General features: G+C 44.6%; 1 protein-coding gene across 1 annotated transcript; it reads left to right on the top strand.

Annotated features, from left to right (window-relative positions):
- Positions 1-3987: 3987 nt before the first annotated feature.
- LOC122934107 (synaptojanin-2-like) lies at positions 3988-12158 on the top strand. The gene is made up of 2 exons (XM_044289310.1): positions 3988-4159; positions 8581-12158. The coding sequence occupies exon 2, from the start codon at positions 8755-8757 to the stop codon at positions 9541-9543; it is 789 nt and encodes a 262-aa protein (XP_044145245.1). The 5' UTR covers positions 3988-4159; positions 8581-8754; the 3' UTR covers positions 9544-12158.
- The last annotated feature ends 3407 nt before the right edge of the window (positions 12159-15565 follow it).

Below are 15565 nucleotides of genomic sequence, written 5' to 3'. Positions count from 1 at the left end.
AGGGAGGGTCTGTGGATGGCATTATGATGGGGGGTCTGTGGATGGCATTATGATGGGGGTCTGTGGATGGCATTATGATGGGGGGGTCTGTGGATGGCATTATGATGGGGGGGTCTGTGGATGGCATTATGATGGGGGGGTCTGTGGATGGCATTATGATGGGGGGGTCTGTGGATGGCATTATGATGGGGGGGTCTGTGGATGGCATTATGATGGGGGGGTCTGTGGATGGCATTATGATGGGGGGGTCTGTGGATGGCATTATGATGGGGGGGGTCTGTGGATGGCATTATGATGGGGGGGGGGTCTGTGGATGGCATTATGATGGGGGCGGTCTGTGGATGGTATTATGATGGGGGGGGTCTGTGGATGGCATTATGATGGGGGGGGATCTGGGGAGGGGATCTGTGGATGGCATTATGACAGGGGGATCTGGGGAGGGGATCTGTGGATGGCATTATGATGGAGGGGATCTGTGGATGGCATTATGATGGAGGGGATCTGTGGATGGCATTATGATGGAGGGGATCTGGGGATGGCATTATGATGCAGGGGATCTGTGGATGGCATTATGATGCAGGGGATCTGTGGATGGCATTATGATGCAGGGGATCTGTGGATGGCATTATGGTGGGGGGGTCTGTGGATGGCACTGTTATGGGATGGTGGATCTGTGGATGACGATGCTATATGTTTAATCCACAGATCCCCCCCCCCCCCATAACAGTCCCATACATAGATCCCCTCCCATCATAATGCCACCTTCAGACCCCCCCCCCCCCCCCCATCATTATCCCATCCATAGATCCCTAAGGAGGGCTGTAGTAGGCAGGGAGAGCGGCGGGGCAGTGCAGGCACTGTACTCTGGCCCCGCCGCTCAGTATATACTGTATTATATGTATTATAGGTAGTGTATCTTTTTTAGATCTAAACTAAATAATGATGCGCTCCCCCTGCGTACCGTACTTACCGGTACACATGTCACGCTGCTGTAGTAAGCACTAGCAGCAGGCTGGGGCGGCCTTAACTCACTGAGGTCACGTGCCTGCTCCGCTGCTTCATTCATAAAGAAGGGAGGAGCAGACGCGTGACCTCCGTGAGTTACGGCCGCCCAGCCTGCCTGCTAGTGCTTACTACAGCAGCGTGATGTGTGTACCGGTAAACGCAGGGGGAGCGCATAATTATTCAGTTTAGATATGCTGATTAACACTACGTATAATACAGTACATACTGAGCTGCGGGGCCACTCTCCCCGCCTACTACAGTCCCTCACTAATACATCGCAGTCTGTGATGTAAATTGCCAGCATTCGCCCCATAAGACACAGGGGCACTTTTCCCCCACTTTTTTTTGGGGGGGTGTCTTATGGGTCGTACTGTATGTACTGTAAAAGACCTAACTGCATATTTTAGTATATATTTTGCCAAACAGATCTTTGCACACTGGTCTTTACATTTTTAGGTTTTTAAAGTGAAAAGATTTCTCATTTTTCTATTACATGTTAAGCATAAAAGAATGAGGCTAAATCCGTTTTTTTTTTTTTTTTTTTCCCTCATGGGCAGCAGGCAGCTAAAGCCTTGTTAACCACCTCAGCCCCGCTAGCTTAAACACCCTTAATGACCAGACCACTTTTTACAATTCTGCACTACACTACTTCACAGTTTATTGCTTGGTCATGCAACTTACCACCCAAATTAATTTTACATCCTTTTCTTCTCACTCATAGAGCTTACATTGGTGGTATTTCATTGCTGCTGACATTTTTTTTTTTTTTTTTTTATTAATCGTAATTTAACGAAATTTTTGCAAAAAAAATGACATTTTTCAATTTCAGTTGTAAAATAAAAAAAAAACAACGAAATTTCTATATACATTTTTCTCTAAATTTATTGTTCTACATGTCTGATAAAAAAAAATGTTTGGGTAAAAAAAAAAAATGGTTTGGGTAAAGTTATAGCGTTACAAACTATGTTACAAAATGTGAATTTCCGCTTTTTGAAGCAGCTCTGACATTCTGAGCACCTGTCATGTTTTCTGAGGTTCTACAATGCCCAGACAGTAGAAAGACCCCACAAATGACCCCATTTCGGAAAGTAGACACCCTAAGGTATTCGCTGATGGGCATAGTGAGTTCATAGAACTTTTTATTTTTTGTCACAAGTTAGTGGAAAATGATTATTTATTTGTTTTTTGTTTTTTTCCTTACAAAGTCTCATATTCCACTAACTTATGACAAAAAATAAAAACTTCCATGAACTCACTATGCCCATCACGAAATACCTTGGGGTGTCTTCTTTCAAAATGGGGTCACTTGCGGGGGAGCTATACTGCCTTGGCTTTTTAGGGGCCCTAATGTGTGAGAAGTAGTTTGAAATCAAATGTGTAAAAAATGCCCTGTGAAATCCTAAAGGTGCTCTTTGGAATGTGGGCCCCTTTGCCCATCTTGGCTGCAAAAAAGTGTCACAAATGTGGTATCGCCGTACTCAGGAGAAGTTGGGCAATGTGTTTTGGGGTGTCATTTTGCATATACCCATGCTGGGTGAGATAACTATCTCGGTCAAATGCCACTTTGTATAAAAAAAAAATGGGAAAAGTTGTCTTTTGCCGAGATATTTCTCTCACCCAGCATGGGTATGTATGACACCCCAAAAGACATTGCCCAACTTCTCCTGATAGCATTTTCCGCTATCAATTTTCTACAGCCTGCGCTTCCTTCTCCCCTGTGCTGCTGAGGGAACTTGTTCTGTGATACTAGACTGCGCAGCAGCGCAGCTCAGTATCGAAAAAATGGAAATCCCGGTATCGTATCGAAACCGGTACAAAAGTATCGATTGGGGTATCAAAATTTCGGTACCCGAAACAACCCTACTCTGGAGCATCTATTTGTATGATTCTTGTTGTACCCTTACTCTATTATTTGTACTAGAAGTTTGTGACTAAAGGTACAACTGGGTGTTACTAGTTGCGTGTGTGTCCCTGCACAGTTTGACACTGTCTAGTCAATGCTGCCAGTGCCGGACTGTGCAGGGACACGCCTCTTTTTGACAAGGGCTAATATTAGCACCAAGCTGGCAACTTATTACTATACTACAGGCAAGCCACCGCCATTTTGCTTGAAGATCTTGGGTGAAATACCATGCACGGTGATGTATGACGTCACCACGACGGTCAGTGTGATGATGTCATGTGGGGCTGCACGAGATTTCGTGCCAGATCTTAAGCAGGATGGTGGTGGCTGGCCCATCCCGAGCAAATGGATCATGTAAGTTAGATTTTTTTATTTTATTTTTGTCAAATTTTACACCGTGTTATGTACATCAGATGCCACGATCATGTATGTACATGCCATCTGAGGAGTACATTGACGGTGGGAGGCGCAATCGCCGATCCCTGTAATTGCACCCACTAATTACAAAGAATTGCGCTTTGTGACAAAGTAATTCGCCAATGAGCAAACATTTTTTGTAAAATTTGGCAGAGCAGCCGAATCTAATTTTTTAATTTTTGCTCATCTCTAGTAATCTCCTCACCTGTAACTGTATTTGTAAATTGGGTTCTCCCTTCTGATCCCCAGCTATGTCATGTGACTGACTCCAACTGAAATGGCGTTTGTGTGGAGAAGTCAGTTTTTCTGTTTATTTCTATGACAGCCTCAATGTCAGGATCCCAGAATTATAGGAGGTATTCTCATGGGATTATGATCATCCCTGTGGATCATATTGTAGCCATTTTGGTGGGAAAATTCCCCAAGAATAGTATGGTTAGACCTCTTACATACACCCCTCTACCGATCACGAGAATGGGGGTCCTGTTTCCTTGTTCTGATGGAGCAGCAGGTCGTGCATGCGCACTGCCATGCCCTTCAATCTCTATGGGAGCGCTTTAGATGAACCTTTGAAAGTGAATATTGGATTGAGCTTGGAGGATTGCCAATGTCTAATGAAAGTTTTTGCTTTTTTCAGAAAACAAGATGAAGATGTAAAAAACTGTATTGAATCGCAATCAGAGTTTTCCTAAAGCAGAACCCAAATTGATATCCCTCAGGGTGCCACATGGTTGCTCACTAGATGCGGAGGCAGTGCTGGTACCACATAGACCTCCTCCAAAGGTTCCTAGTTCTCGACCAGTTGCAAATCAAAGAACCATTGTAAATACTAAAGTAAGTCATGTTGTAGTACAAGGGGATTTCTAGTTTTATCTAAATACATTGGGGGGAAAAATACAATTCCTCCAAGATTTTTGGGGGGTTGTTTTTGCGATATTCATTGTGCGCTAAAAATAACATGCCGACCTTACTCTGCAGGTCAGTACGATTACAACAATACCAAATTTATGTAATTTTTATTTTATCGGCCATAACTTTTTTTTATATTTCTGTCTACAGTGATGGGAGGGCTTGTGGGTTTTTTGCGGGACGAACTGTACTTTTTATTGTCACCATTTTTGGGCAACATAGCTCAACATACGTATTCAATATTTGGTGGAGGGGGTGATTAGGTGACTAAAATGGTGAATCATGGATTTTCTTCTGTTATGGTTTTCACTGTGCAGAAAAAATATTTTTATATTTAATAGCCCTACATCGTTTGACTGTTTCTCCAGTAGACTATAGTGATGTACCATCACAGTCTATGGGATATTTGCTATGTTCCTATTTGCTATGTTTACTGGGGTAAAACGGTCAGCCTCTAGGAGGTTCAAGGCTACCACAGCAAATTATTGTATCTCTAGATCTCAGTGTTCGGGCCTTGGGAGCGCAGCGCTCTTGGGGAAAGCCACCTCCGATGCCGTGGTCACAATTAATTGCAGAATCTTAGGGCTTAAATGGCCAGAAACTGCATCATCTTTGATTCCAGTCATTGAGGCTGGGTTGTCTTGACTAATTGAGTCGTACAGTATCTGTTGTGTGCACGGTAGTCGGCCCTCCTGTGCAAGCATATAAAAGTCTCAATATAAGCCTCATAGATAAACTTCTGGCAGACACAGCAAACACCTTAAGGCTGTATCACACGAGCGAGTGTATTGCGGGAGTCATGCTCCATGTGTGAGCCTGATCCTCTGTTCTGGACTTACAGGAGCGCAGGGCATTATACAGATTTATAAAAGTATGTGCCGCTGCATGACCTTACTGCTATGTCACTAGGATCATATAGAAGTAAGGTCAAGCAGAGGCATTCAGCATTATAAATCCTGATAATGCCCTGCACTCCTGCAAGTCCAGAACAGAGGATCACTCTTCGGCCTCATGCACACGATCGTTGTGTGCACCCGTGGCTGTTGTTCTGTTTTCCGTGATTTTCTGCGGGCCCATTGACTTTCAATGGGTCCGTTGAAAACTCGGAAAATGCACCGTTTGTCATACGCCTCCGTGATCCGTGTATCCTGTCCGTCAAAAAAATATGACCTGTCCTATTTTTTTGACGGACAACGGTTCACGGACCCATTCAAGTCAATGGGTACGTGAAAAAACACGGATGCACACAAGATTGGCATCTGTGTCCGTAGGCTACTTTCAAACAGACGGATCCGAATATCCGTCTGCATAAAAGCTTTTTCAGAGCTGAGTTTTCACTTTGTGAAAACTCATATCCGACAGTATATTCTAACACAGAGGCGTTCCCATAGTGATGGGGACACTTCAAGTTAGAATATACTACGAACTGTGTACATGACTGCCCCCTGCTGCCTGGCAGCACCCGATCTCTTACAGGGGGCTGTGATCTGCACAATTAACCCCTCAGGTGCCGCACCTGAAGGGGTTAATTGTGCGTATCATAGCCCCCTGTAAGAGATCAGGGGCTGCCAGGCAGCAGACCCCCCCTCCCTCCCCAGTTTTAATTTCATTGGTGGCCAGTGCGGCCCCCCTCCTTCTATTGTATTAATATCTTTGGTGGCCAGTGTGCGCCCCGGGCCCCCCTCCCTCCCTTTATTGTATTATCATTGGTGGCCAGTGGGCGGCCACCAATACATGCTTACATGCTGCGCTGTCTGTGACCGGCCGGGAGCTCCACCTACTGGTAAGTGACAGATCATTAAGCAATGCGCCGCACAGACCTGTCACTTACCAGTAGAAGGAGCTGGTTACAGACAGTGCAGCAGGTAAGTATGATGCCTCTAATATTGCTAAGTAACCATGGCAACCAGGACTGCAGTAGCGTCCTGGTTGCCATGGTTACCGATCGGAGCCCCAGCGATTAAACTGGGACTCCGATCGGAACTCTCCGGGGGGGGGGGGGGGGGGGGGAGAAAGGGGAGGCCGCACACTGGCCACCAATGATAATACAATAAAGGGAGGGAATGGGGGCCTGGGGTGGCCTCACACTGGCCACCAATGATAATACAATAAAGGGAGGGAGTGGGGGCCTGGGGTGGCCTCACACTGGCCACCAATGATAATACAATAAAGGGAGGGAGGGGGGGCCGGGGGGAGGCCGCACACTGGCCACCAATGATAATACAATAAAGGGAGGGAGTGGGGGCCTGGGGAGGCCGCACACTGGCCACCAATGATAATACAATAAAGGGAGGGAGGGGGGGCCGGGGGGAGGCCGCACACTGGCCACCAATGATAATACAATAAAGGGAGGGAGGTGGGGCTGGGGGGAGGCCGCACACTGGCCACCAATGATAATACATTAGAGGGATGGAGGGGGCCGCACACTGGCCACCAATGATAATACAATAAAGGGAGGGAATGGGGGCCTGGGGTGGCCTCACACTGGCCACCAATGATAATACAATAAAGGGAGGGAGTGGGGGCCTGGGGTGGCCTCACACTGGCCACCAATGATAATACAATAAAGGGAGGGAGGGGGGGCCGGGGGGAGGCCGCACACTGGCCACCAATGATAATACAATAAAGGGAGGGAGTGGGGGCCTGGGGAGGCCGCACACTGGCCACCAATGATAATACAATAAAGGGAGGGAGGGGGGGCCGGGGGGAGGCCGCACACTGGCCACCAATGATAATACAATAAAGGGAGGGAGGTGGGGCTGGGGGGAGGCCGCACACTGGCCACCAATGATAATACATTAGAGGGATGGAGGGGGCCGCACACTGGCCACCAATGATAATACAATAAAGGGAGGGAGGGGAGGCCGCACACTGGCCACCAATAATACAATAAAGGGAGGGAGGGGGGCCGCACTGGCCACCAATGATATTAATACAATAGAGGGGGGGGGCAGCACTGGCCACCAATGATATTAATACAATAGAGGGAGGGGGGCCTGGGGGGGGGGGGACGCACTGGCCACCAATTAAATTAAAATTGGGGGGAGGGGGGTCTGCTGCCTGGCAGTCCCTGATCTCGGTGCGGCACCTGAGGGGTTAATTGTGCGGATCACAGCCCCCTGTAAGAGATCGGGTGCTACCAGGCCGCAGGGGGCAGTCATGTACACAGTTCGTAGTATATTCTAACTTGAAGCGTCCCCATCACCATGGGAACGCCTCTGTGTTAGAATATACTGTCGGATATGAGTTTTCACAATGTAACTCAAATCCGATGGTATATTCTAACATAGAGGCGTTCCCATGGTGATGGGGACGCTTCAAGTTAAAATATACCATCGGATTGGAGAAAACTCTGATCTGATGGTATAATCGGGACTCCTGACTTTACATTGAAAGTCAATGGGGGATGGATCCGTTTGCAATTGCACCATATTGTGTTAACGTCAAACTGATCCGTCCCCATTGACTTGCATTGTAAGTCAGGACAGATCCGTTTGGCTCCACACAGCCAGGCGGACACCAAAACGACCTTTTCCTTCATGTCTGTGGATCCTCCAAAAATCAAGGAAGACCCACGGAAGGAAAAACGGACATGGATTTGCAGACCGCAAAAAAAAATCGGTGAATCTGTGAATCCCGCAATGGACCCACTCGTGTGAAACAGCCCTTAGGACTAAGGGTCAGGTGATCATCATCAGAGTAAACCTAGAGCTAGTTACTCTGCATTAAAGTGGCCGGTAAGAGGATTGACAGCCGAGTGCTATACATCATGCTGTTTACAAATACGAACGAGCATTAGAAGAAAAATCTACGGATTCTTCTTTAATAAAAGTAGCATTTTTAGACACTTTATTTTATTAAAATAGTGTTTGCCTGTATTATAGTGTAATCATTTTATAATATCGACTGAATACTTTTAGTTACTTTGTCCATAACAACTAATAGTAGTGCAGATTTTGTTTTTAAAATGAAAATATAAAAAATAAAAGCTGCGCTATGATTGGTCCCTATGGGGGACAAGGACTTCTTTTTTTGATAAATGTGTACCTGTGTGTTTCCGAAAGATGTGCAGATTGGTAAATTCCTGTTTACAGACCTGAAATGTCTTGCTTCCACTTTAAGATATCAGAATAAAAAAAAAATACAAAGTGCAACCTATGTTTAAAAGCTTATTACCAGAAGGAGGCAGAAACGGCAACACACAATTTTTCAATTGATCCAATCTGTATAGTTTTTGTTTAATATGTGACTATTCAGTAAAGGTTGAATGATGAATATGCCATTTAATCATATCTTTTAGTTGATGTAAAATGTAACAAAGTGTTTCTTTATTTTCCTTATAATAGTTAAATCAAGAACAGAAAACAGAACAGTTTCAGCACCCAGGTGCAGAACCCCCTAAACCAGTGGGTCATGGGGGAATCTCAGACAGTGGATTACCATTGAGACCTCCACCCAAAGTTCCTCCCAAACCAAAACCTGAGCCATGTGTAAATTTAGTTGATTTAAATATCAATCTGATGGCAAAACCAGATTTGGGAAGTGAAGACCTGATAACATTAGAGCTCATGAATGAGCAAACAAATAAAGATGCAAACCACGTCACATTAAATAAAGAAGAATCTGCAGGTTCGGGATATACACTTCAAGTCATTGAAACGTCTGAGTCCATTAAGAAATTGGATGTGAACATTGAGCATTATCAAACACCACTTCCAGTCTTGAAGACAGAGTTGCAACCAGGTACAAGTACTTCTACTCCCTCAACTGTTTCTGTGACACCTCAAACAGAGGCAAAAATAAAAGCTATAGATAATGGCGACATTCCAAAAATACGTCCAGTACCAAAACCAAGAATGGCACCACCTTCACAGATTGTGAAATCTCAGGAAATTAAACAGAGTGATGAGGCAACTTCTACTACTCAAACTATTGTTACATCGGAAGAGATGTCAAACAATAATTATTTTCCACCAGCAGTTCCCCCTCGAAGAAAAAAGTCTGCACCAGCAGCTTTCCACCTTCAGTTGTTACAAAGTATGAACAGTTTGTCTCAAGATGATGGAGTTTCAAATAAGAATAACGACAACAGTTCCAGTGAAGGAACTTCAGTGAATGTAGAATTTTTTTATGGGACTGCAAGCACAAAGGATAATTGTGATCACCAAAACAATTATACCCAACTACTGGAGCCACAAAGAAGCTGGTCTTCTGAAAGGACAGTTTGTGGTGAGAGTTTATTTCAGTCCGCAAACCCTGGTACTTCCACAGAGCAGTTTACCAGCAATGATAATGATGTTTCAAAATGAGGAAAAAAAACATAATGCAATCCCCAAAGAAAATTGTAAATCTCCATGGTGACTGCAAATATTTCAAATGAACTGTAAAGGACATGTTAAAGAGCAGAGCTCTTCAAAACATTCATAAATACAGCATCTATTTAACAGTTTCAGTTTAATAATACGGAAGGCTTTCCGTTAGTTTTTGTAGTGTAGGGAGATATTTTTCTAAGGACCATATTATTTCCGTCCAGTGATCCCATTAAAAATGCTGCAGCCAGCCTTACGCTTTTTATTGCTTTAAATCAAAAGGTTTAAAAGGGCCAGAATGGCATAAAAAGTAAGTGGTGGTAATACTCTCTCAGATACCTTGTTGCTTCTATTTTGGTGCTTCCATGCCGTCTCTTCCTCAGCCAATCACTAACTTAGGCAGACCAACGCTGTGCTCGGTGGTTAGCTGAGAGGTCTTCATGTTAGATGCACCAGGGAGTAGTGACCAGAAGAGACCTGGAAAGGGTTGGAGCAGAGTTGGTGAGAAAAAAATTGATCATCGCTTATGTTATGTTACACTGTAGGTATACAGAAAAACCGTTATAAAGCATGGGTGTACACGCTATTTACAAAAATTACTATTGACTGGGACTTACCATGATCCATGCTGCAGGCTGCTGCTGCTCATATAGGATGCTTTGTCTCCTAATGCATGGATGTGAACGGCCCACTGCCAGTCCCTGCTAACTAGAAACTAAGTCTGCTATGCAACAGGTTCAAAAAGACTAATATTGTGCACACTCCTGAATTATAAACATTTTTATATACAATTGGAGGTACAATAAAATTCTATATTTGGTTTAGTTTTATTAATATATTTTTAAGATATTTTCTTAATTTTGAAGTCATTTCATGTATTCTGCTTCCTGTCCTGGCTTTTTAACTTCCACTTTGTTTCGACTTTTACCATGGCAGACACCCTCTCTTAAAGGATTTGTCCAGTTTCTGGTGGATACCGGACAACAAAGGGAATCCGCCTGCAATAATTAACCATTACTTACTTGGTGGATCATGCACCAGTGCTCTTTTTCTTCCAGCTAAGATCTATTTATCCGGCTGCAGTGGTGAGATCACGTCAACAACACATGGTCACTGCAGCCGTGTAAACAGATTCACCGGGAGCAGTGGAGAGGAGTCTGCTAGGTATTGCAGGTATATTCCCTGTGTTCAGTTTTTCCCTGCTACTGGACAATCCCTTTAATTTTCTAAGCCAGACCGTTACTGCAGCCAGAAATGAAGGGAGGGGGGGGGGGGGGGGGAAGCAACACACAAAACAATGGAATGCTTTTGGAATGCTGACCTATGAAGAGAAAAATGGTGTTGTCATGCTGTCATCCTAACTCTACACCTACTTTTACCATGAGGATTACGTTGCAAATAATATCTTCCCCTCACAGCAGCAGTAAATTTACACTGAAGGAGGAATTATCCTTTGACTTTGACAGGACAATATTTTGTATTTAACTTTACAACGGCATAGTACTGCTGAAATTGAAAAAAATTTATAAACAGCCCACTTTTTTTAAAAACTGATTTCTATGGACATTGCAGATAAAAAAAAAAAACTTTTTGATGGAAGTGCCCCTTTGTGTCTTTCTTGAGTGATAGTAGTATATCACAGTGATATGCCATGACTTGAATAGCCCTTTAAGGCTACCTGCACACATTGCATATTTGTATGTAGAAAATCTGCATGAAAACCGCATAGAAACGGAGTTAAAAAAAAAAGCACACATAAATCTGCACTATTGTGTTTTTCATACAGTTATTTTTTTTCTGTAGACTTTGTTTATTTTAACAACTTCATTGAATTCCTTAGAGGAAAACCAGTATACAATAAAGTGTTGAATTGCACAAACAATTGACATGCTGTGGACTGTAAAATCCTGCATGTAAAAAATGTGCGCCGTGTACATGAGATTTGGCAAATGTCATTCACTCAGCTGGTACTATATTACGCTGTAGATTTTCTGCATGAAAAGCCATGCGGAAAAAACACAGTTAATCTGCATTGTGTGCAGGCAACCTAAGACTGGTGTTACACATAGCCAGTGTTTTTTATATTTTATCACTAGGAGGTTAAGAACTCCCCTTTTGACTGCAGATTGACTTCTTATACTTTACCTGCACCTTCTTCACACGAGTGATGACACATTAAGAAGGTCATCTTTATGCTTCAATTTTAGCACAACAATGATGTGTAATTTGTCAGACACATTTCTAAAATGTTTACATTTGTGGTACAGGCAATAAAATGGCACAAAACATTTACATACAGATAGGGCATAATAGTAGAAAGTGAAGAAGCACATTTCATGCTGATATAGTGTTGTCAAACTGCCTCCCTTCCTTGTAACAAAACAGCGTTCAATATTATTTTGTGTGAAGAATCTTTTAAATGACTATATTTGTAAAGCACACATTATATGGGTAAAGGCTGTTTGCCTACTGCTTTGTACACCACTGCTTTGTCTCCATGATACATGGTACTTTCATATTTTTGTCTCTAGAACATCCAGTTATCTAAAGCCAGTGCTGGTATCATATTTTTATAATGTATAAAAAGCTAATTCCTTAATAAAAAACAATCTTCATTTTAATCTGTTGGTTTAATTTTTTTTCTTGAAAATGCTAACTGCATTGTGGATTCCAGAAGAAGGGGGCACTTTGTTGAAGCTGATCACAGTGCAATGGCAGGTGCAAATGACCCTATGAACTTCCACATAAAAGAATTTAGAATATTAGACTCCTGCTGTAGAAAATCCAATAACCAGTAGGTGTATGTGTGCTTATATATGCATGACCACATTTACCAGGATAATTCTTATGATATCAGGAACGTCAACAGGCAACAAAGTACAAAAATCTGGAGATCCGGTATTAGTACAGAGTGGGTTGCAACGGGTATCAAATTATCGATACCCAATCAATACTTTTGTACCGATATTGATTCGATACCACTATTTGCCTTTTACCGATACTAGGCTGCGCAGCCTAGTATCACAGAACATGGCTCGCGCTGCTTTTAGCGTGCACCATGTTCCTTCAGCAGCACAGGGGAGATTGAAACAGTCTATCCTTCCCTACTGTGCCGCTGATCACAGCTCCCTGTCATAGAGGTCGGGTGCCAGCTATGTGATTCTACCGCCTGCTCCTGTATTTGTATAAAATGTAGTTGTGTCCATGGCCACGGTCCGTGAAGTGGCGGGAAGGGGCCCTAACAATGGCTGGTGTGCGCCTGGAGCCACGACACGTGGGCAGGCCTGAAAGAGGGCCAAAAAGACACTGAGTAGGGAAAAAACGATGTAATTTAATATACATTACAAAGCTAAAGAACGGAACACTTCACGGGTTTCAGATTGCGGATCCGGAATGTATCGGGAAAAACCAGGCAGATCTCCACCTACCCATCTGACGTATGACGTGCGGAGGTGTCCCGTGTTTGGAAGCTGCCGAAGCCGCTCCGATGCGGAAGGAATGTCCAGTTATTGTTTTGGGGTCCACCCCCAACCCTGCGACCAGGGATCTGATGTGGGATATGAACTGCAGCATGGATAGGGGTTTCCCTTGGAACGGAAGCAAAGGTGATTCGGGGTCTGGAGATAGTATGGTGTTTAAGAGACGTCTAAGCACAAGAACCGGACACCAGGCGTTCTTGGATTCAAAGAAGCGAATCTGTATAGGAGGACTGGTTTGGGACGTCTTGGTGGAAGGAAGGCTTAACACAAGGTGATCCTGGCTCCAGGATAGTTGTTTCCTCTTCAGGAAGGTCGCCTTTTGGGAAGATACGGAGAACTCTCCCGGGCGTAGGAAGCTGTAGAAGCTCAAATACATTGCGGCCTTGATAACCAGACTGAAGGAAGGGCCAAAAGGGTTTCCATCTAGGGTTGCTGACAGCTGCCTAAAACACCCTAGCAGAGGATTGGGTCCAGGATGGGACGAACAGGCTAACCCTGTTCCATGCAAAAAGAAAGTTGTCCCACATGCGTGTCCGCCATGGCTGCCCTGTCTAGGTGGACAATGCTGTTGGGTTCTGGGGCTGCAGGGAGGAGCGAGAGCAGACGTGAAATGAAGGCCTACCCTGGGGCATCACCCTTAAGGCGAAATTTAACCTACCCAGAATGGACTGTAATTCAACTTTGGTCACCTGGGAAGAAGCTAGAGCCCCTGAAACGACGTCTCTGATTTGGGTCAACTTGACTTCTGGTAGCCTGGCTTCCATCCTGTCAGAATCCAGGACAATACCTAGGAAGGTGATGGATGTGGCCGGACCAGAGGTCTTGCCCTGCGATATGGGAATGCGTAGGGACAAAAAGAGCTCCAGGAGGGAGTGAAGCCATGACGGATGGCATTGTGGTGGTTCTATGAGTTCGCGATGACGAGCGTGGCGAGGAGAGTCCAGGCGCGGGGGTTTAAGAGGAGTGACCTGGCCCCGTCCACAAATTACAGCTTCTGATCGGAGCCCCAGCAGTGTAATCCTAAGGCTCCGATCGGTTACCATGGCAGCCGGGACGCTACTGAAGCTTTGGCTGCCATGGTAAGCTCCCTGCTGCTGTGTGTACTATGCACAATGCTAAGTGTGTGAAGTCCTATTCACCCAAATAGGGATCTATTAAGGTGAATAGGACAAGGGATCAAAAGATCCCAGATTCTAGCCCCTAAGGGGGGAAATGGTTATTAACTAAAAAGTTTAAAAAAATAAACACACCAAAATATTAAAGGGGTTGTCCAGGTTCAGAGCTGAACCTGGACAGCCTTCCATTTTCACCCCAGCAGCCCCCCTGACATGAGCATCGGAGCAGTTCATGCTCCGATGCTCTCCTTTGCCCTGCGCTAAATCACGCAGGACAAAGGCATTTTTCAGAGTTCAGGTGACGTACCGGGCTCTCCATGGGGCTGACAGGAACCCCGGTGACGTCACCGGCACTGATGGGCGGGATTTAGCGCTGCCCTAGCCAGTAAAACGGCTAGGGCAGAGCTAAAGCCCGCCCCTCAGAGCCGGTGACGTCACCGAACACACTGCTGGGCGGAAGTTACCGCCCGGCAGTGTGTTATTGAAAACACAAGAGCCTGTGCCCTGCGCGATCTAGCGCAGGGCACAGGAGCGCATCAGAGCATGAGATGCTCCGATGCTAGGCTCAGGGGGCTGCCGGGGTGAAAATAACGGTATGTCCGGGTTCAGCTCTGAACCCGGACAACCCCTTTAAGTATAAATTACCCTCCTTTTCCAATTTTACATATAAAATATATAATAAATAAACATATTACGTCCGAAAAGTCCAAACTATTAAAATATCTCCTATGCAGTGAATGCCGTAACAGAAAAAAAATAAAAACTGTGCGATTCGCTATTTCTTTTGTCATGTCCCCCCCCCAAAAAAAGGATAGGACTGTTCTGTTATGGGCCGGACGTTCTATAAAATGTGGAATGCGCACGGCTTGTGTGTTTTATTTTTTTTATTTTTATTTTTTATTTTTTTTGCGTGGTATCGAGTATCGCAATACTTTTTTATAGTATTAAATGCGAATCAAAATTTTGGTATCATGACAACCCTAGTACAGACACAGCTATGCCATCAGATTGTAATGGTCATATTGCCGCTTTTTACTTGAGTAACCATTTTAACCTTTTAAGACTCAACTCTAAGAAAACATTTCTGACACTCGTACAGTCCAAGAGTGCCCCTTCTTCCTCTACCCAGTCTCCCTGATATGAATATCAGCATTTCATGCTCTGATGCTGTCCTTTGCCCTGCTCTGAATCACGCAGGGTAAAGGCATTTTCTGTAGATCCTGTGACGTACCGGGCTCTCCATTGGGAAAGCAAGGCAGAGGCTTGTGCCTAGCGGTGAGCCTGGTGACATCACAAGAACTATTGGACGTGCTTTAGCGCTCCCCTCGCCTGTTAAACGGCTAGGGCAGTGCTAAAATCTCGCCCATCAGAGACGGTGATGTGTAATCATATAAACAAAAAGTCATTGCCCTGCGCAATCCAGCGTAG

This window comes from Bufo gargarizans, chromosome 4 (genome assembly GCF_014858855.1).
Source record: "Bufo gargarizans isolate SCDJY-AF-19 chromosome 4, ASM1485885v1, whole genome shotgun sequence".
Taxonomy (NCBI): Eukaryota; Metazoa; Chordata; class Amphibia; order Anura; family Bufonidae; genus Bufo; species Bufo gargarizans.
This window is presented reverse-complemented; position numbering and strand designations above follow the sequence as displayed.

Bases quoted from the DNA above. Each gene is read 5' to 3' on its own strand.
- LOC122934107 (XM_044289310.1), top strand. From the start codon at position 8,755: ATGGCAAAACCAGATTTGGGAAGTGAAGACCTGATAACATTAGAGCTC.